Raw genomic sequence first — 22,431 nt, 5'->3', positions numbered from 1 at the left:
AGACTCCTTTTACTGAACAAACACTCTATAGCAATGAGTACTATCAGAATATAGAGCTATTTAACACTTATTTTAACCAAAGAAAATCACTTACCCTACCTTTAAATGGCTTATAGCTCCACAGTACATTTATGATCCTCTTACCACACCTCCTGCCCCCAAGTTACTAAGTTCCCCAAAACACGCCTTAAAGGTTTCATGACACCAAATTTCTATTTTTAGGGTTTCTTACCTCAATTACACCCCAAAAAAACTAAACTTTGAACATTCAGTGGATTTTCTGAGGTCTGGGATTGGCCAGCTGTGATTGGCCCGTGGACTTTGATGTCACAGTCCATTAATCCCGCCCCCTCTCACCCCCGCCCCGCCCCTCCCCTATCCTCCTCCTTCTCCTTCTCCTTGCAGAGGCAATGATTGACAGGCAAAATCCCTCAACAGCGACACCCGCAGGCAAATAGTCTTTTCTTTTCATTGCAGCTGAAAAGGCTTCAGAAAAAAACTGCCCTGGCTCACTGGAGTGGATTTTTCAGTTAACCCATTAAGACCTGAGGCCGATTCTACAAAATGTCTTCCAAATCCTGACTGTTTAAAAAAAAAAAACGTATGTTACTATGTCAGTGGTTCTCTAACTTTTTCATGTCAAGGACCCCATGTGTTTGGCCGCGGACCCCCATCTCAAAATGTTTTGTTCCAGGGACCCCCAGAAGCAAAGATTTGAGTTACAAATCTTAAAAATATATATATTGAAAGATTTGCACAAATGTTCACGATTTCTCAAAAATAGCAGATCTACAAGCTCAGTGCCGCGCTATGAGCTTGCAGATCTGCTATTTTTTAATAGCCAAAGTGTAAAATAATGATTTTTTTATCTCAAATCTAAAAATGACACAGATGCTTCTCCCGGGTCTTAAAGGGATGATGAAGACTTGTGTTGTAAACCAGCATGTCATGAAACCTTTAAATGGCTTAGCTCCACACACAGTACATTTCTGATCTGCTTACCACACCTCTTGCTCCCAAGTTACTTAGTTCCCCAAACACCTTAAAACTAAAGGTGACCTTTAAGGCCTTTCTGTTGTTGCCCCCACACTCTGGAACAATGTCCCATATCACACATAAAGATCAGATCCACCCTAAAAACTCAACCTCTTCTCTGTTGCTTTTCAGTCTGAGGGCAACTAAAAAGTTCAAACATGGAGACACTGTATGAGTTGTCTTTCCAACAACTCATATCTGTTTCTCTTTGTGTTCGCCTGTCCTCATGTGTCTGGAAGTGAGAATGAGAAGAGAAGAGTCTCAACTGTCTCTTTATCACGGCAGGGATTCTACTCCCTGTCCAAATCAAGGAACCTCATGCTTATTGATGGTGGCGTTAGCCGTCAAACATGATAAACCCTCCGTTCTCTGTCACTCCAGCACCTCGCTGAGCTCTGATAGGCTGCGCTCATGTGAAAGGGGATCTGATTGGTCAGATACAACATCAGCCCTCACAGCAGGGAGCGTTCAGACAAGATGAGTGAAGATAAATGACGAATGACTACCTGCTAATGTGGGAAAAGAACAGATACGAGCAGTGGTGGAAAAAGTTGAATCCATGTTAACTTTGACAGGAGTAAAAAATAATGACTTTACCCGCACTGGGCTAAAGTCCATTAAAGAAAAGAATAACATGTTTCCTTAGAATGTGGATGAAAGCATACAAATTCTCTCTCTCTCTCTCTCTCTCTAGAGAGAGAGAGAGAGAGAGAGAGAGAGAGAGAGAGAGAGAGAGAAAGAGAGAGAGAGAGAGAGATTTCCCACAGAAATAAACAGAGAAAATTGGCCAATTTGGGGCATAGTTAAGAATGGTGATTAATCATGATAGATGAATTATTAATCTTTGATTAATCTGATTAAAACAATTAAAGTTTGATAGCCCTAACGCACGCCCACCCACACACACACACACACACACACACACACACACACACACACACACACACACACACACACACACACACACACACACACACACACACACACACACACACACACACACACACACACACACACACACACACACACACACACACAGCACTGTATACATTTCACTAGCCATGAACAACCCTGTGTTATGTGACTCTCTAACTGCAGTGTTGCAGTTAACGCCGAGTCACTGATTGTGAATTTGCTTGGTAATGGAAAATAACTGTTATGATAACGGCTTAATGATGTGTGGGAAAACAATACAATGGCCCTAATCTTCTCAATGAGCAAAGCAGCAACTTTCTTTCCAAGATAATCCTGTGTTCTAAAGCCTGAGATATTTAGCAGCCAGAGGGTCTCTGAGGGTCTGTAAAGTCTAAATAAAACTCACAGCACAAAGATTACAGCACAATACTGTAGAACAAAGAGATAACACAGAGCTCACTGATACACTGAAACCCATTAATGTAATAATTGTTCAATATTATGAGACTGAAAACTTGAATTACATGGATTAATAAAAGAGAAATACATTTAAAAAAGTACAATTTCAGTCGATCTCTGCCAAGGACGACTTTGACGCCTTTTTTTTTCTCCAAAGGATGGCGCTCTTCTCTAACACATGAGTGACCATTTCACCCCCAGATGCACACAGAACCAGGAGATCACGTGATCCCAAGATGTTTTCCTCCATTCACTTCCTGGTTAGGCTGCCCTATAGCTTGTCTGATTTCTTGTCTAGAGGGGCGGGTTTAAAATCAGCGGAGAGAGAATGCGCCTGATCCCATTGGTTCACCGATCTGTCCGTCACCCCCGCTCCGCATAACATTTGGAGCGACGCCCACTGCACTCTGGTTGGTTGAGGATGACTCCCACTTCCTATGCCCGGAACATCGACTCGCTGGTCCAGGCTTTTATTTTTTAGCAAAGCTAAAAAGTAAAAGCCTGGAGATCGAGGCTACTTCCTGGTTAACATATTTGGGAAATCTTCTGTATCTCGGCTCCTGTGTTTTACTATGTATTTTTGGCGAGACATGCTATTTTCAATGGCCTATAACAAGCGAACGGTGGGTCACGATGACATTCTTCTTTTTTTGCGGAAGCACAGTGAAACCCTCCGTGATTAGCAACCATCAGGGGATCGATCATACTGGAGATAAATATTCTGTGACTACTTCAAAAGCTAAGAGAATAGAAATATCGCTGGCAGTGGATGATTCATTTATATTTATTCCGGCAGTGAATGAGTTAATAGTTTAGCGTATTTTTACCTGTGTGCTGGCTGCGTGTGATTGGTGCATTCGTTTCTTACCTGTGTGCTGGCTGCGTGTGATTGGTGCATTTGTTCCTCACCTGTGTGCTGGCTGCTTGTGATTGGTGCAGATGGCTGTCTGGTCGTCGTGGCTGACACACACCTTGTGAGGAGGACAACGCACCTTCAGACAAGGATCCTTGGTGGAGTCTGGAGCTACAGTACAGGGAGAGACCACGGACAAACTTCATCTATGCACACACAGCTTTATGAGGCTAATAACTCTTAACAGTCCTATAGGTAGAGGTCGGGTGCCCATGAAGATAAGTGAATTTGGCTTCCGCTTCTCGGTTCCTTAGACACGCTAATAACCGTTCATTATTGGAAACAAAAGGCTACATAACCAGGAGGGCGGCAGTGGCTCAGCTTGAATCGGAAGGTCCCTGGTTCAATGGACTGGCACATGGTCTGGCAAGCTTCAGTCACCTGTCCTAGCTGTCAATGTTATTTTGTCCGCGCACACACCATCATTTGCAACAAATAGCAAGAAAACCCACAATAACGCAATGATGACTATGTGGGGCATGGATTCCAAATTTGGGGCCTATAGTTTATATCAATGACATTCATCTCTTCCTTGAATGTCTGTCTGTCGAGCTCATTTATATGCTGATGAAACTATTGTCTATCTAGCCAATGAAAACTTGCCAACTGTTCTTTTAATGCTCTCCAAGAAGCTCTTATTAATCTGAAATTTACAGTGTGTGTTACAATTTGCGCTCCAGGCAGGGTAGCAAGAGAGTGAGTTGACCAGCTGGTTTTGGTAGAAATACTGAATGTAAACCAATGGTGGAAATTAACTAAGTACATGTACTCAAGTAGGCTACTGTACTTAAGTACACATTTGAGGATTGTCTCTTTTTTTTTTTACTTTACTGGAGTATTTTCTATACTTTCTATACTTTTACTTCTACTCCATTACATCTCAGACACCATTATTTGAAAACTTACTTAGAAAAAGTTACTTAGTAGATTTTTGATATTATTATAACAAAACATACAATATTTACCACTTCAGCCCTATTTCAACTTTGGCAATATTAAAATAGCAGATCTACAAGCTCACAACGCGTCACGATGTAACGCGTTGTGAGCTTGTAGATCTGCTATTTTCAAAAGATTTGTATACATTTTAGACATGTGATAACTTGTGAAACGGGACATTTTGCATAACGAGTACTTTTACTTTGGGTACTTTAAGTACATTTTGATTTTGATGCCAATAATGTTGCACTTTTACTCGCGTACATTTTGATTACCAGACTTTTACTTGTAACAGAGTGTTTCTGCATTGCAGTATTGATACTTTTACTTGAGTAAAAAACTAAAAAAATGTACTTTTTCCACCACTGCTGTAAACAAATGAACTGTCCTGTTGTTAACAAGGTTACACTCTGGTATAAAACCTCCTGGCTCTCAACTTTGATGACAATACTAATTTATACATTTTGTTTAACTTATAACCAACATTTAAACATCTCTGTTTTCATCTGTTTCTCTCACACTGGTCTGTCTGTCTGTCTGTCTTCCTCCTTTTTGATTGAGTCCCGCCCTCTCTCAGAACCTGGTAGGTTGACTTAGAGTTTTTTTTTTTTCAAGTAAAGCAAACAGGTGAGATCACCAAAGCACACAAAGAGGCCATACTCAGGAAAAACCAAGACAAAAAAGGAAAAGGAAAAAGAAACTGATAATAATACACATACACACATAGACATACAACAACAAAAATAATAATAATAAAAAATAAAAAATAAAATAAAAAATAATACAAAACTCGGTCAGACAAACAAACTCACAAAGAGCTAAATAAATGAGACAAGTCAAACAATAAACATGCATACATGCATTCGATGGAGACATGCATACATGCATTAAACAATAAACATAACACATAACAAGCAAAACATTCAATACAATATGGACATCCACATGAACAGAAAAAAAAATAGTTCAAGTACAAGACAGGTACAGACAGGGACAGACCAACACGAGACAAGCACAAGACAAGCACAGGACAAGTACAGGACATGTACAGGACATGTACAGGAGCCACAGGTACGGGGAAAGGGAGAAATGGACAAGGCCACAACCCAATACAGATTAAAACTAGCCAAGCGACTGAACTGCAACCAGAGCTCTGGACCAGTTATCCACAGTGTCAGCTCTGGCACCGTTCATTCTGGCAGTAGAGCGCTCCAGTAAACAAATATCCGAAAAACTATTAAGCGAGTTTATTTTCAAATTAATAGTTGGTTCAAACCAGTTTTTAATAATAGTTTTCTTGGCGGCAGTTGAGGCGGCTAGTAAATTATGTGTTTATCCTGAAATGTTAACAAAATATTTGGGTTATATCCAATAAGTAAAAGGGCAGGGCAGCTGGGAAGAGGTTTACCAATAATAGCTATAACAATCTCCTTAATCCAAATCCAGAAACTTTTAATTGAGGGGCAATACCAAAACATATGTAAATAGTCTCCTTTAGCTGAAGAACAAATGGTACATAGATCAGAGTCCACTAGTTTACATTTACATCTACGCTCGGGCGTGAAGTAAAATTTATGGATGAATTTATAGTGAATAATTTGGTGAGCTGCATTTTTGGATGAGGAGAAGATAATGTTCCAAATAAAGGGCCAGTTCCAATCTAAATTTAAAGCCTGGAATATCCTTTCCCAACTATTTGTAATTAAGAGTGGTTTTGTATTAATAGAAATAAGTTTGTCATATAATAAGGAAACTGGTTTGATCTTAGTTGTAACTGTTGGAAGCTTAGAGTTGATTGACACCTGGTCTCCCCAATGACATTGCTTCTATGACCAACAGTGTAGACTGAAAAGTGTTGCCATGTCTGCTTATTATAAGCGACTTTTTAAATGTAGTTGTCAGCCACTGGAGTAGTGTGGTAGTGTCCTCTCCATGGAGCTCTTATTAACCTTAAATTAGTTGTTAATGATGACGAAACAAAATGTTTGTGCTGTTTTCCAGAGCCAATAATATTGATTTTGACCGCATGCATAATGTATCTACAGTAAGTGGCTGAGAGAGTCAGAGAGTATTAACATCTTGGCATAATGGCTCGATGAGACAATTTACATTCATAATTCCGTGTGGACGTCCTTGCCAGCAAGTTGTGGCAGAAAATTGGCTTCTTGTACATAAACATAACCAGTTTGCCTATAATTAGTAGGAAGAGGATCGTTAAAGAAGTTTTTGTTTTAGTTAGTTAAGCAATATTACTCGAGAGGTTGTGCGTTACTGTGATTATTGGCACGACGGTGATGCGGTCAAGCATCACTGAATGCTTGCGATGCGTTGTGAGCTTGTAGATCTGCTTTTTTTTTTTACTAAGAGATTTGGTGTAGGATAAAAAAAGAACGTGCAGCAACGTGCAACTTAGGTCTGTTTTTACAAAGTATAGAAGGTCTACGTGGAAAAAAACAGGGATGGGGTCAGGGAAGCAGACCTATACCTTCTACTGTATGACGTCAGTGAGCATCATGAAGGTACCCAAGGACTCGTCCACCTCAGACACCAGCAGCATTACGCAAATCACATAATTACAATTGTTCGGGTGAAATTCACCCATGGTTAGTGTTCTAGGGTTAAACTGAAGTGATATGGATACATTACAAATGCTATCCAAAGTATTCTGCGGCACCCCTGGACTTGTGTCACGGCACCCTAGGGTGCCAGAGCACCCACTTTGAGAAACCCTGTGGTTCTCGTGTAAAAATGTCAGAAAGAGAAAAAACTAGAAAAAGTGCTCCTCGGAGCACAGGTCTCCGCCAGGTCAGGTAGGTTATTGTGGCCTCCTGGTGGTGCTATAATAGGCCGATGTAAAGAGGGTGCCATTTCTTCTTAGGCCTTTCAATCGGACACTGCATTCATGATTTGAGGCATTTTGTTCCAAAAATTTGTTTTGCTAAATTAGACCTGCTGGTGGCGCAATAACAGGCCAATGTGAAAAGGGTGTAATTTCTTCCTTGGCCTAGTGGGAATGTGCGTGCAAAATGTCACGGATATTGCACGCTGCGTTGATGATTTGAGTCATTTTGTTCAGAACTAACTAGTCCTGCAAACTTTGGAAGCCAATCTTAGCCAATCAGGATGGAAAATCGGACAGATCCGTGTTGATCACATGACTATAAAGATACTGTGTACTGATTTGCGTGAGGTTTGGACAAAATCTGTAGGTGTGATATCCAAAAATGTGTTTTGCACAAATCGGCCTCCTGGTGGCGCTATAACAGGCCAATCTGAAAATTTCTGGGCAGAGGTTCGACTTTGGCATCCAGGGAGTGTGTGTGCACAGTTTCGCAGTTTAGCTGTTCACAGATAGACGCACGGACAGACGGACGGACGGACAGGATGCAAAACATACTCTCTCGCCATGCCTTTTGGCCTGGCGGAGACAATGAGTGGTGTGATGTCTGAGCCTTTTAATGAGAGCTGTTCAACCTGAGCACCCAGCACTGTTGTTTTCCACATCAATCACATCAGGCAGTTATTATCGCCGTGGCAACCAGACACATGCTGGGTGGGGCGTCCAACAAGGTTGAGAGAGATCAAAGCAGCCCACAGCGTTGTGTCATTTCACTGTGAGATAATGTCACAATAACAGCTGAGAGCAGATGGAACGGAAATTAAAAGCTCAAGAAGAGAACATCTCCTCCTTTCCAGTTCAGCTCATAGCATTACAATAGTTAACCAATTCAGCTCATCTCAAAATCATACAATTACACAAACCAAAAACAACAAAAATAAATAATTATCACCTTCCATAGAAGCAAAGAACCAGCTCTCCCCCTTCCTGTGGTAGGCACAACACCCCCCCAACAGCCCAGATGTAATTGAAACCTTCCAGATCATTTGTTAACTTATAGTGGGCATGCTCAACTCTAAGTCGGGCAGCTACCATCCCTGTTAAAACCTGCACTGGATCTGTAGACCCCTTTATCTTATTTCTCCTTGTGATCCAGATTGCAAGTTTAGCCATTCCAGACATAACATTGAGTAGTGTATGTACAATCTTTTTAGCTGCAGAATACTTTGGACCAAAAATGAATTATTCGAACGAAAAAATCACACCTAGTCCTGAAAACCACGACTTTACCAAATCAAAGAATCAAGAATCAAGAATCAAGAAGATCTACAAGCTCACAACGCCTCGCAGCGCGAGGCGTTGTGAGCTTGTAGATCTGCTATCTTTAAGGGTTCAAGTCACACAAATATTTGGCAACAGAGAGTGAATATGGGACATGAGGAAGAGGAGCACCCGCTGCCAATCAAACAGGCAGACCTGTCCGTCAAAGTCAAGGCCACTCAGATGTCACACACAAGTCTGCTGACTTCACAAGTCCTTTGTCAGGGGGTTAAGGGGCCATGTGTCCACAGAGAACGCCTTTTGAGTTTGCAGCATCCAATCTGCCATGTATTTCTATGGTAAAACCGACCAGTGGTGGAAAGTAACTAAGTACATTTACTTAAGTACAATGTTTAGGTATTTGTACTTTACTTGAGTATTTCCAATTTCCAATACTTTTACTCCACTAAATCTCGGATCTAAATATTGTACTTTTACTCCACTACATGCATTTGAAAACTTTAGTTATAGTTACTTTGTAGATTTGGATTTATTACAAAACATACATTAACCACTTCAGCCTTTTCGGACGAAAATAGCAGATCTACAAGCTCACAATGTTATTTTCAAATGATTTTTATATATTTGCAGACTTGAGGAAGAGGAGAGGAGAATAGTGGAGAGGGGAGGAGAGGCTGATCAGAATAACAAGGAGAGTATAGGTGAGAGCAGAGGAGAGATCCATCTATCTATCTAAGGCTTGAGTGAGCAGCATCGGCTGGTTAATCATCCATTTTAATGCATCTCTGCTGCAGCACCACATTCACTCAGCAATCTCTCTCACCATCCTCCCATTATTCTCTCCTTCTTCCTCACTCTCTTCACCTCCCTCATCTTCCTCACCCTCTCTCTCTCTCTCTCTCTACACATTGATTTCATTGAGTCTTTCTTTCTTTTACCCTGGTTTCATTCTTCAGTTCTGTCATCTTTTCTGAATGGTATTCCTTAATGAGTTCACACCGCGACGCTCACATCGATCGCCTCAGATGTACGTTTCTTGCTGGTCTCTCTCCGTCCCTTTCTAAATGGTAAATGGTGCATTTATACATAGCGCCTTTGTCCAAGGCGCTTTACAATGATTGTACATTCAGCCATTCACACACATATTCACCCATTCACACACCCATTCACACACACATTCACCCATTCACACACACATTCACCCATTCACACACCCATTCACCAATTCACACACCCATTCACACACACATTCACCCATTCACACACACATTCACACACACATTCACACACACATTCACACACACATTCATACACCAATTGCGTAGGAAACCATGCAAGGCACCAACCTGCTCATGGGGAGCAATTAGGGGTTCAGTGTCTTGCTCAAGGACACTTCCACACAAACTCTGGGGGGAAAACAATAGGAACGGAGCATTTTTCGGCGGAAATCCTCGAATGGCAACAAACCGCTCCGTTCCCATTGAAAAGCATCGGCAGAATCTAAGTTCGGTGTGACTGCACCCTAAGGGGAAAACATTTATATAATTGACGTGGACATTGATGAACAGATGATTTTCGTGATGATTTCATGATGATTTAAACCACTCCATGAGGACATGGATATGAATGTTTGCATTGTGTTTATCTTGTTTACTGTAAGTCTCTCTGGATAAAGAGCATCTCTATTGTTTACTGTAAGTCTATTGATAAAGAGCATCTCTATTGTTTACTGTAAGTCTCTCTGATAAAGAGCATCTCTATTGTTTACTGTAAGTCTCTCTGATAAAGAGCATCTCTAGTGTTTACTGTAAGTCTCTCTGGATAAATAGCGTCTCTATTGTTTACTGTAAGTCTCTCTGATAAAGAGCATCTCTATTGTTTACTGTAAGTCTCTCTGATAAAGAGCATCTCTATTGTTTACTGTAAGTCTATTGATAAAGAGCATCTCTATTGTTTACTGTAAGTCTCTCTGGATAAATAGCGTCTCTATTGTTTACTGTAAGTCTCTCTGGATAAAGAGCATCTCTATTGTTTACTGTAAGTCTCTCTGATAAAGAGCATCTCTATTGTTTACTGTAAGTCTCTCTGGATAAAGAGCATCTCTATTGTTTACTGTAAGTCTCTCTGGAGAAAGAGCATCTCTATTGTTTACTGTAAGTCTCTCTGGAGAAAGAGCATCTCTATTGTTTACTGTAAGTCTCTCTGGAGAAAGAGCATCTCTATTGTTTACTGTAAGTCTCTCTGGAGAAAGAGCATCTCTATTGTTTACTGTAAGTCTCTCTGGAGAAAGAGCGTCTGAGAGACGCCTACGTTGTAAATTGTATTTTTTGTATTTCTCAGAATGTGAGTGTTTGGCCTGAGAGGCACTGGAGCGAGGGATGACAGAGGAATGAAAGAGGGATGATAGAGGGATGACAGGGAGGAATGGAAAAGGGATGATAGAGGGATGATAGAGGAAAGAAAGAGGAAGACAGAGGGATGATAGAGCAATGGAAATGGGATGATAGAGGGATGATAGAGGGATGATATAAGGACGATAGAGGGATGATAGAGGGATGATAGAAGGACGATAGAGGGATGATAGAGGGATGATAGAAGGACGATAGAGGGATGATAGAGGGATGATAGAAGGACGATAGAGGGATGACATGGAGGAATGGAAGAGGGATGATAGAGGGATGACGGAGGAATGGAAGATGGATGATAGAGGGATGACGGAGGAATGGAAGAGGGATGATAGAGGGATGAAAGAGGAATGGAAGAGGGATGATAGAGGAATGGAAGAGGAATGATAGAGGGATGAAAGAGGAATGGAAGAGGGATGATAGAGGAATGGAAGAGGAATGATAGAGGGATGAAAGAGCATCAGGACCCTCTGGGAGGATGGAACCATGGAAGAGAATGAACATCTGAGGAATGAAAACATGGCCAGATAATATTATTGTGGGTGTAAAGTGAACAATGGAGAAGATGAACTGAGGCCATTTCTGTTTAAATGTCAGAGACACATCCCCAGTGAGAGAGAGAGAGGATTTGCTCCAAGCTATCAATTACAAACTGTGAATTTGCATGACTGTCTCAAACACACACACACACACTCACGCACGCACACGCGCACGTGCCCATACACACACGCACGCACGCACGCACGCGCGCGCGCACGCACGCACATGCACAAACACACACACACACACACACACACACACACACACACAGGCTGTGTACTGTATAGCTTTATGAAGGCGGAATTGGAGTCGAGGAAACAACATAAAAGTAATGCCAGAAATGCGTAGGGCCACAGCTTCAAAGTAAAGGAAGGTTACAATTCTGTGTGTGTGTGTGTGTGTGTGTGTGTGTGTGTGTGTGTGTGTGTGTGAGTGTTGTGAGCTACTGAATTGCCGTGAACAAAATAATTGCTGGTGAACTCTTCAACATGCACATGCGGAGCGGTAGGCAGCGGTTCCGGTAGGAGACACAAAGGAGATTATTTTTGTCTCCTACCAGAACCCCTGCCGGTCATCAAATTATTGGCTTTTGGGGGTGAACTATCCCTTTAAGGTTCTCAACTCCCTACACAAACTCGATTGATTGATTGATTGATTGATTGATTGATTGATTGATGTACTTGATTGATTGATTGATGGATGTACTTGATGGATGTGATTGATTGATTGATTGATTGATTGATTGATTGATTGATTGATTGATTGATGAACATGAGAACAACAGTACATGGAAGTACAAATTCACAATACAAGGTCTACACATTCAAAGAAGGACTTAAGTCTAGGATATACAGGTCATTGGGTGTGTTGAATGTGTCAAAGAGGATGATACAATCTCCCACCATGCAACAGCACATATCCATACGCGTGTATGCATATATTGGAATCGGTCCTTTCCCTTTGGGTTGAACCTTTTTCCGCGAGATGGTCTCTGGATTGAATTTCCACAGATCACTGACGGTCCGGTCCCAGTATTTATCACCACATATGTACAGCTCTCCATTGTAGGCAAAGGCTGAATGACCAACCTTGGATAAATAACCTGAATGTGTTTCTGGAAAAAGCAGTGCAGAAGGCGTGTCCAGCCAGCAGTTGGTCTCTGTGTCAAACACTCTGATGGTATCGTAGTGGCGTAATATTCGCCCCCCGTAGGAACTCCAGCCCCGAAATACAAACATCTTTGTCCCGATGAAGGTGGCAGAGTGATGCCCTTCACCACGTGGTGGAGTTCCTCTGGTATTAATTACAACCCAGACCATCGTGGTGGTGTCCAACTTGTAGATGTCATTTGTCCATCCAGTCAGATGTTTCAATCCTCCATAGATAAACATGACCATTCCCATGACCCAGGCTGAGTGGAGGTAGCTTCCTTCTGGAACAGTACCAGAAACCCTGGGTTTGAGCCATCTGTGGGTGTCCACATCAAACGCATAAAGCACGTTGCAGTACTCAACTGAGTAATTCTGACAACCTCCCCAGATGTAGATGACATCTTCTATCAGCACGGCTGTGTGGCCCAACCGCATGGATGGACCCTCAAGGTGACTCTCTCCTCTTCCTGTTGTCACCAGGGGCAACTTACTCCAGCGTAAAGACACTGTGTTGAAAATGTCAACATCAATCTGAGACGTGTTGCCATCACAGAGCCCACCAAAGGCGTACACCTTGTGCTGCACGGCAACAGCAGCATAACAGCCTTTCTTTGGCTCCAGTCAGATGTACCATCCAGCAAAACATTTCTCACACTGTATTAAATCCGTAAAGCCTTGCACTGAGAAACAAACAAGTCCTAATGTGTGTCATCGCTTATATTGGTTCAGTGCCATAAATGTCACACAAAGCTTGGCCAATCCACACAGCCGATCAGTTGGGTTGGCCAATCAAGAAAGCCGATGATTGTTGATCTCCTAATATGGCAAATTGAATCCTCCCACGCTACACAGCAGATCACAGTGGAAGAAGCTACATGACATCATTGTGTAGAATTACCCAATGACGTTACTCCAACAGACTGCCGTCTGGAAGCTGTTAACAGAACATCAACACGTCGTTAAATATATTAACCTTGACGTCACTATTTTGGTCATTTCATTATAGGCAGAAATGTCTCCCTCACCTGGCAAATGTCACCCTTTCTCCGTGACAATGCTCAGACTTCCCACTGACTTCCCATTGGAGTGTTAATTTTGATTTAGTTTAGTCATAGCCTTTTGAATAAAATTTCATTTAGTCATATTTTGGTCATCTGAACAAATGTAGTTTTAGTCGACAAAGATTTTGGTCGACTAAATCTACAGTTGATTTGGTTGACAAAAATGTATTTTGGCGGTGCCTTGATGGAGTCGTAATGGCTGATTTTACACTTGGTTGCGTGCTGAAAATAGATGATCTACAAGCTCATAATACGTTGCCTGTGACGCGTTGTGATATTGTGGATCGGATACTTTCAGAGCGCAACACCCGAGCGCAACCAAACATAAAATGACTTGTCTTTTAGTTCTACTGGATCTCTTCTCCACTAGATCCCTCACTAACATTTTGGTCAAGTTTTTATTTGTTGACAAAATTGTCAATATATTTAGTTGTAGTTTTAGTCATCATAGCTTATTTTTAATTTTGTTTTAATTTAGTTTTTGTCAGCCGTCTGTCTACCTGTCTGAAAATGTTTTTTTTGTGTGTAAAAAAAAAAAAAAAAAAAAATATATATATATATATATATATATATATATATATATATATATATATATATATTCTAAATTATTCAAAATGTTTGAGATTTAAAAAGAATAATACTATTAATAATAATAGCAAATGCTTGTACATCTGCTATTTTTGAATAGTCAAAGTCCAAAATGGATTAAAGTGGTTACAATTATTGTGATACTACATTCACTACTTTTTCTGGGTTGTGTAGTTGCAGCGATTCTCAACCTGTCGGCTAGGGTCCACTAGTAGGCTGTGAGGTTATTGCAAGTGGGGTACACACACAAATAATAGGCACAAATATACAATAACTAAGATTGTAATGCTAAAATAACATTAATTTAAAATGATAATAATAATAATAACGATGTAAAAAAACAATGGCATGGTATTTTTTCTTTAAAAACATTATGTTTGATGACTGAGTTTTCATTGTGATACCGATAAGAACTTAAAGCAGTGGTGCTCAACCTTTTTGACCCAGAAGCCCCCCCATCCAATATCCAGGTCCCTTTCCCCCCCATCCAATATCCAGGTCCCTTACGCCCCCCCCATCCAATATCCAGGTCCCTTACGCCCCCCCATCCAATATCCAGGTCCCTTACGCCCCCCCCCATCCAATATCCAGGTCCCTTACGCCCCCCCCCATCCAATATCCAGGTCCCTTACGCCCCCCCCATCCAATATCCAGGTCCCTTACGCCCCCCCCATCCAATATACAGGTCCCTTACGCCCCCCCATCCAATATCCAGGTCCCTTTCCCCCCCATCCAATATCCAGGTCCCTTACCGCCCCACCAGCTCAGTGGCCTTGTGGTTAGAGTGTCCGCCCTGACACTGGGAGGTCGAGGTTCGATCCCCGGCCGGGTCACACCAAAGACTCTAATAATGGGACCCAGTGTCTCCCTGCTTGGCACTCAGCATCAAGGGTTGGATTGGGGGGTAAGTCCCTGCAACATACTAGCGTCATGTCCAGGGGGTGTACTTGTACTGTACAAGTACACCCCCTGGACATGACGCTAGTATGTTGCAGGGATATTGGATGGGCGGATCTCCTGTTTCCTTAGTGTGAGGCAGCTTGATGTACAAGTTGTACATCAAGCTGCCTCACACTAAGGAAACAGGAGATCCGCCCATCCAATATCCAGGTCTCTTACCTTCCCCCACACCCAGCGAAAATGTTGACTAAATTTCTGCTCTTAAAAGTCATGTTGATTTAAATTAAATCAACATGACTATTCAGAGCAGAAATTTTGTCAACGTTTAGTCCAACTGACTTCAAGTCAGTGGGAAGTCTGAGCATTGTCATGGACACAGGGGGACATTTGCCAGGTGTGAAATGGTGTCATTTCACACCTGGAGGGGGACATTTCTGCCCTTAATATGTCCACGTCTCATTCAACGACATCACCATGTCATCATCACAACCCGGTCCTTTAAAATGAATCGACAAACAACTTTTACCAACATATCCAGCTGCCCATAGCATCTTCTTTGAAATGTATTCGTCAACATGTGATCTGCTGTGTAGCGCGGGAGGATTCAATTTTCCACATTAGGAGATGAACGGTCATTAGCCTCCTTGATTGGCCAACCCAACTGATCGGCTGTGTGGATTGATCAAGCTCTGTGTGACATTTGTGCCACTGAACCAATATAAGCGATGACACACATTAGGACTCGTTTGTTTCGCAGTGCAAGGCATTACAGATTTAATACGGTTTGAGAAATGTTTTGCTGGATGGTACATCTGACTGGAGAACCAAAGAAAGGCTGTAATGCTGCTGTTGCAGTGGATCACAAGGTGTACGCATTTGGAGGGATCTGTGATGGCAACACGGATCAGATTGATGTTGACGTTTTCAACACAGTGTCTTTACGCTGGAGTAAGTTGCCCCTGGTGACAACAGGAAGAGGAGAAAGTCACCTTGAGGGTCCATCCATGCGGTTTGGCCACACAACCGTGCTGATAGAAGATGTCATCTACATCTGGGGAGGGTATCACAGCGGTAGAAGAGAGTGCTACGATGTGCTTTATGCATTTGATGTGGACACCCACAGATGGCTCAAACCCAGGGTTTCTGGGACTGTTCCAGAGGGGAGGGAGAACCACTCAGCCTGTGTCTTGGGGAAGGTCATGTTTATTCATGGAGGATCCACCCACAGCATTGGATGGACTAATGACATCTACAGGTTGGACACCACCACGATGATCTGGCCTTTAATTAACACCAGAGGCACTCCACCTGATCCATCATTTCACTCTGCCACCATCATCGGGACAAAGATGTTTGTATTTGTGAGCTGGGGATGGGGGTACCCCTACTACAAGATCAGAGTGTTTGACACAGAGACCAACTGTTGGCTGGACACACCTTCTTCTGCACAGTGTCTTCGAAAAGGACATGGCGGTCATTCAGCCTTTGCCTACAAAGGAGAGATGTACATATTTGGCGGTTACAACTTGAACCAGAACTTCGGTGATCTGTGTAATTTCAATTCAGAGCACTTCTCCCGGAAGAAGGTTCATACCAAAGGGAAAGGACCAGATCCAGAGGACAGTATGGGCTGTTGCATGGTGGGAGATCGTATCTTCCTCTTTGGAAAACAAACAGCCAATGACCTGTATGTCTTAGACTTGAGTCCTAGTCTCAAGACGTTATGTAAGCTAGCGGTCATTCAGTACGGTGTGGAGCAGTCTGAACTCCCACACAACATCAGGTGGGAACTGGCAGCCATGACTACCAACAGAAACTGAAACAGAAAATCAGTCACTAAAGAATACATACAATAAAATGACTCGCTGGCACAGATTCATAATGTACAGATCACCTGAGCACAGTCCATAATGCTCATGTGTGTTTTACGGTGGAACCATCTATAAGAATGCTTCTTGTTTGGTAGCTGCACCCAAATGAGCACCTTTTTATTGCTATCAATAACAAGACCCAGTTATAGTCTGATGTAGGACGTAGCGCGTGGAAGGAACACGTTATTCCAACCAGTTCCTTTCCCCTCCATCAGGCGCCCCGGCTGACCAGAGGGAGGCAGTATAGAGACCAGGATTACTGGTTATTTTTTTAGGGTACCTACCCTAGGGGACACGGGGAGAACATACAAAGTCCACACAGAAAGGCCCTTTGGCCAACCCCACTTAGGGTATGGTCACTGATGACGCGGAGGAGAGAACACCCCCCAGTGCTCACAGCGTCCATAGCGGGAATCGAACCCAGGACCTTCTAGCTGTGAGGCAACAGCGCTGCTGACTGCGCCACCCTTTGCCTTTTTTAAGGCTGTAAAATTAGTTTTTCCTTTTTTTTCCTCTCCCTGGGAACTAGGCTAATAATGTCACTGACAGTCCAGTTTAATGTAAAATATGCTATGTGGTATTCAGTGAGATGTTTTAAAAAAAATTATATAAGCAACAGAATATTAACTTCCCACTGGAGTGTTAATTTTGACAGCAAATGTAATATATTTTTATTTAGTTTTAGTCATATTTTAGTAATCTGAAAAGTTTTAGTTTTAGGTTAGTTCTAGTCAACCAAATATCATAAGATTTTAGTCGACTAAATCTACAGTTGATTTGGTCGACAACAATGTATTTTGGCGGTGCCTTGATGGAGTCGTAATGGCTGATTTTACACTTGATTGCATGCTGAAAATAGATGATCTACAAGTTCACAACATGTCGCAGCGCGACGCGTTGTGAGCTTTTAGATCGGTTTACACCCGAGCGCAACCAAACATAAAATTAGTTGTCTTTTAGTTCTACTGGATCTCTTCTCCATTAGTCCCTAAAAGTTTTGTCTAGTTTCTTTTTATTTTACGAAATTGACAATATATTTAGTCTTAGTTTTAGTCATCATAGCTTAGTTTTTATGAAGTTTTCGTCAGTGAAAAAAGGTAGTTGACGAACATGTTTCGTCATAGTTTTAGTCGACGAAATTAACAAAGACTTTGCCATCGCAGGCTCACATCTGCAATGATATGGAAGGCCAGAGATGGAGAGAAGCAGGGGTCAACTTGTTGTGACAAGATGATCCTTCTCATCTCCTCCTCTTTATACGCTGATCTTCATAGCAAGTGAGTAGAGAAGCCTTTTGGCCTGAAGCAAATACATGCCACTAGACCTTGATGTGTTTCTGTGTGTAGTCAAGTTTATGTGTAGTCTAGTGGGCCATTCAGTTGTGTGGAGAAACATTTAACCTTGTATTATTACCACATACATGTGATTGTGTGTGTGTGTGTGTGTGTGTGTGTGTGTGTGTGTGTGTGTGTGTGTGTGTGTGTGTGTGTGTGTGTGTGTGTGTGTGTGTGTGTGTGTGTGTGTGTGTGTGTGTGTGTGTGTGTGCGTGTGTGTGAGAATATGAGTTATAATTGTCCCCTCTGACAACGAGAGGTCTCTTTGCTATTAGCTCAGCCTTTCTTCTTCTGTCTCCAGTTCCCCTGAAAAAGCTCACAGACCTCTGAGAGAAACATGTGACCATTAGCTGGTGACAGACGAGGACTGGCCTTAGACTGACCTTCACATCAATGACGCTGAACACTTCAATGAAAGAACACAAACTGGTGGTGTGTGTGTGTGTGTGTGTGTGTGTGTGTGTGTGTGTGTGTGTGTGTGTGTGTGTGTGTGTGTGTGTGTGTGCGCGCGCTGCGCGAGCGTGCGTGCGTGCGTGCGTGCGTGCGTGTGTGTGTTGATTGTTCATCAGCAGCAGCAGCAGGCTGTGTGAGTCATTTGAACTGTGGCCTCTCTCTCTCTCTCTCTCTCTCTCTCTCTCTCTCTCTCTCTCTCTCTCTCTCTCTCTCTCTCTCTCTCTCTCTCTCTCTCTCTCTCTCTCTCTCTCTCTCTCTCTCTCTCTCTCTCTCTCTCTCTCTCTCTCTCTCTCTCTCTCTCTCTCTCTCTCTCTCTCTCTCTCTGAAACAGAGACCGCTGAGCGCTGAAGCTTTTGTCACAATGACCCCTTCTTTCGCCTATAGAATGCTGTAGAGAACAGCAGGTGGTTGGGTGGCCTTTGAGCCTCTATCAGGAGCAGATTGTTCATCAGGTGAACAGGTTGCTTTCCTATTTACGGGCACAAAGGGATGCAGCAGAAGTACCTGGTATGTCAGAAACCGTAATCGGTCTATAAGTCAACACATCTCTGCGTGTCTGTCCGGGGTATAACTCGGAGGGCGACAGGCCAGACGATCTCAAATCGGGGTGTGTCTCCCTTTATGAAACAATTAAGCAATTGGGGGGAGGGGGGCTACGGTTACCGATAATTGAAAGGACATGTTTGATGAGCGGCCTGAACTCGGGTCTGGGGGGAGACAGAGATTCTGGGCTTTCTGATGGAAGGTATAAACACCGGACCTAGCGGTGCACGGTGGTGCAGTCGGTAGCGCTGTCGCCTCACAGCTAGAAGGTCCTGGATTTGATTCCCGCCAGACACGCTGGGGGCGTGTTCTCTCCTCCGCGTCATCAGCGCCCATACCCTAGGTGGGGTTGGCCGAAGGGCCTTTCGGTGTGGAGTTTGCATGTTCTCCCCGTGTCTCCTAGCGGGTAGGTACCCTCACACAAAACATGCAGTAATCCGGTCTCTATACTGCCTCCCCCTGGTCAGCCGGGGTGCCTGCTGGAGGGGAAAGGACGTGCTACGTCCTATCGGGGAAACTCCCCCCTGTCAGGGGATAAGAAGCGGCCTGCTCACTCCTCGTACGTTGAAGGAAGCATGAGCTCAGTTCGGGGCTCTCCTAAGGCTGGCAGAGGGAGAGTAGCGCCCAGGCAATTGGCAATGGGTGAAATAATGGGTTATAAAATCGTGGGATAAAAAACAAACCAAAATACACCGGACCTAACACGATTTGTGTGGCGCTGCCTGGCACTAACATTCCTACCCAGCCTCTATAGAATGGCATACCACCAGGCAATTTTCTGTTTATATTTCAGACAAGCTTTATAGACAGGTCAAAGCGCTCTAAATTATACTTTCAATGTAGTTTACAAAGGTGGGCGGACAACACAGTGAAGCCACACACACACCCGCACACGCACACACACACACACACACACACACACACACGCACACGCACACGCACACGCACACGCACACACACACACACACACACGCCGAGTGTCGATCATTTATACTCCATCACATGAAAGTGTAATCGAGCTACACAAACAGTGTTGTAAAAAAAGTACTTGAAATGAAAACCATACTTCAGTTTAAAAAAAAAGAATAATCCTGAAATGCCATCCGCAGTCATTTGGTGGTTCTGAGAGGCACAGCCAAAATCACCTAAATTGGGTGATTTATGGCCCACTCCTCTCCTCTCCTCTCCTGTAGCTCGCCCACGTTTCAAGGTTGAGTCACAAATGTGAAAGTAAAACACTGCATTGCATTAAAAATACGAGACTAAATATGGGACGTTTAAATGAAAAGATAGGCAGTGAAAAGAGTTATATTTAAAACGTCTCAGCAAAGAATTTACTCATGTAATTTGTGTGCTTTTAGACACAGTTTTGGATCACAGTCAATCTATTTGATTCCAGCCTCTTATGAGGTTATGCTAACGAGTTATGCTAATGAGAAGTATGAGGCTGCATGGGGCTGGCAGGGCACTGCCTCAGGCACCTGGAATTAATGGCAAACAAACTGACACTGTGGGAGCCAACCCAGGCTGCAGCCAGGGAAAGGCAAGAGGTGCACAGTGGAGCCAGTAGGGGGCGCACCACCTACGTGGTAGATGCACTGCAGTGTCACAGTGGAGCCAGTAGGAGGCGCACCACCTACGTGGTAGATGCACTGCAGTGTCACAGTGGAGCCAGTAGGAGGCGCACCACCTACGTAGATTCACTGCGGTGTCACAGTGGAGCCAGTAGGGGGCACACCACCTACGTGGTAGATGCACTGCAGTGTCACAGTGGAGCCAGTAGGAGGCGCACCACCTACGTGGTAGATGCACTGCAGTGTCACAGTGGAGCCAGTAGGAGGCGCACCACCTACGTGGTAGATGCACTGCAGTGTCACAGTGGAGCCAGTAGGAGGCGCACCACCTACGTAGATGCACTGCAGTGGCACAGTGGAGCCAGTAGGAGGTGCATCACCTACGTAGATGCACTGCGGTGCGACAGCTCACAACACTGGAGAGCTCAAAACCCAGATACTAGATAGGAGAGTGTGGAGGGCAGCGATTCAGGAGTCGCGAGTTGGTGTTGGCTAGACCACACTCTGGCACAGGACAGGCCGCTGCTATAGGCAATATAAGCGGTCGCTTAGGGCCACAACCACTAGGTATTTTTCTTTTTTTTAAATTGACTTTCATATTGTAATTATGTCATGTATCTCCTATCCAACAACTAGCGTTATTATTTTAATATTCAATACAACAAAATGATCTTATGACAATGATTTTATAATGGGGGTGTTTGGGGGGGCCACCAAAAAAAATCGTGCTTAGGGCCACACAAATCCTAGGGCCGGCCCTGCTCTCGCATCTCATCGTTATGCCAATGAGCTAGCCTGATAAAACAGCAGCAATAATTCAGTCTTCACAAAATGCTCACGTGTATATATTTATTTTGGTTCGTTATCAACAGTGGTGAAAAAAGTACTCAAATGTTTGACTACCTACTGCATGGTAGAAATACTAAAAGTCCGGAACTCAAAATGTACTTGAGTAAAAGTCTTAAAGTATTGGCATCAAAATGCACTTAAAGTACTAAAAGTAAAAGCACTCATTATGCAGAATGTCCCATTTCGAGTTTTCAAATGTATAAAAATCTTTTGAAAATATCAGATCTACAAGATGCGACACATTGTGAGCTTGTAGATCGGCTATTTTCAAATGGCCGAAATGTATATAGGGCTGAAGTGGGTAATCTATGTTTTGTAATAATAATCCAAAATCAACAAAGTAACTAGTAACTAAAGTTTTCAAATAATTGTAGTGGAGTAAAAGTACAATATTTGCCTCTGAGATGTAGTGGAGTAGAAGTAAAGGTATTGAAAATTGGAAATGCTCCAGTGAAGTAAAAGTAGCTCAAAACTGTACTGAAATACAGTACTTGAGTAAATGTACTTAGTTACTTTACACCACTGCAAGCTAGCCTGATAAAACAGCAGCAATAATTCAGTCTTCACCAGGGGCGTCACTACCGTCACGAAGACAACGCGGTACGTTAGGGCCCCCCCCCCCACCCAGAAAAAAATAAAAATAAATTATGGATTAAGAAATAAACCTGGGTGGGCCCCTTAACATTGTAATTGTTAACCAAGGTTGATTTTATGTCGCAACATAATATCTCAAATTCGGACCATGACTGTCACGTTAATTTTATGGGAGGAGGGGATGACC

At 43.0% G+C, this 22,431-nt stretch overlaps 1 protein-coding gene across 1 annotated transcript in view; it reads right to left on the bottom strand.

Annotated features, from left to right (window-relative positions):
• Positions 1 to 22,431, bottom strand: part of spock1 (SPARC (osteonectin), cwcv and kazal like domains proteoglycan 1) — a gene marked incomplete at both ends in the record, with an annotated part of 77,667 nt that overhangs the window by 33,209 nt on the left and 22,027 nt on the right. Inside the window, 1 exon segment of the mRNA XM_080415675.1 lies at positions 3,319 to 3,433. Coding sequence (XP_080271801.1) covers positions 3,319 to 3,433 — 115 coding nt within the window.

This window comes from Gymnoscopelus braueri (assembly GCF_963280865.1).
Source record: "Gymnoscopelus braueri genome assembly, chromosome: 20".
In the NCBI taxonomy this organism is placed as follows: domain Eukaryota; kingdom Metazoa; phylum Chordata; class Actinopteri; order Myctophiformes; family Myctophidae; genus Gymnoscopelus; species Gymnoscopelus braueri.
The sequence above is the reverse complement of the archived record's forward strand: the minus strand, read 5'-3'. Positions and strand labels throughout refer to the sequence as shown.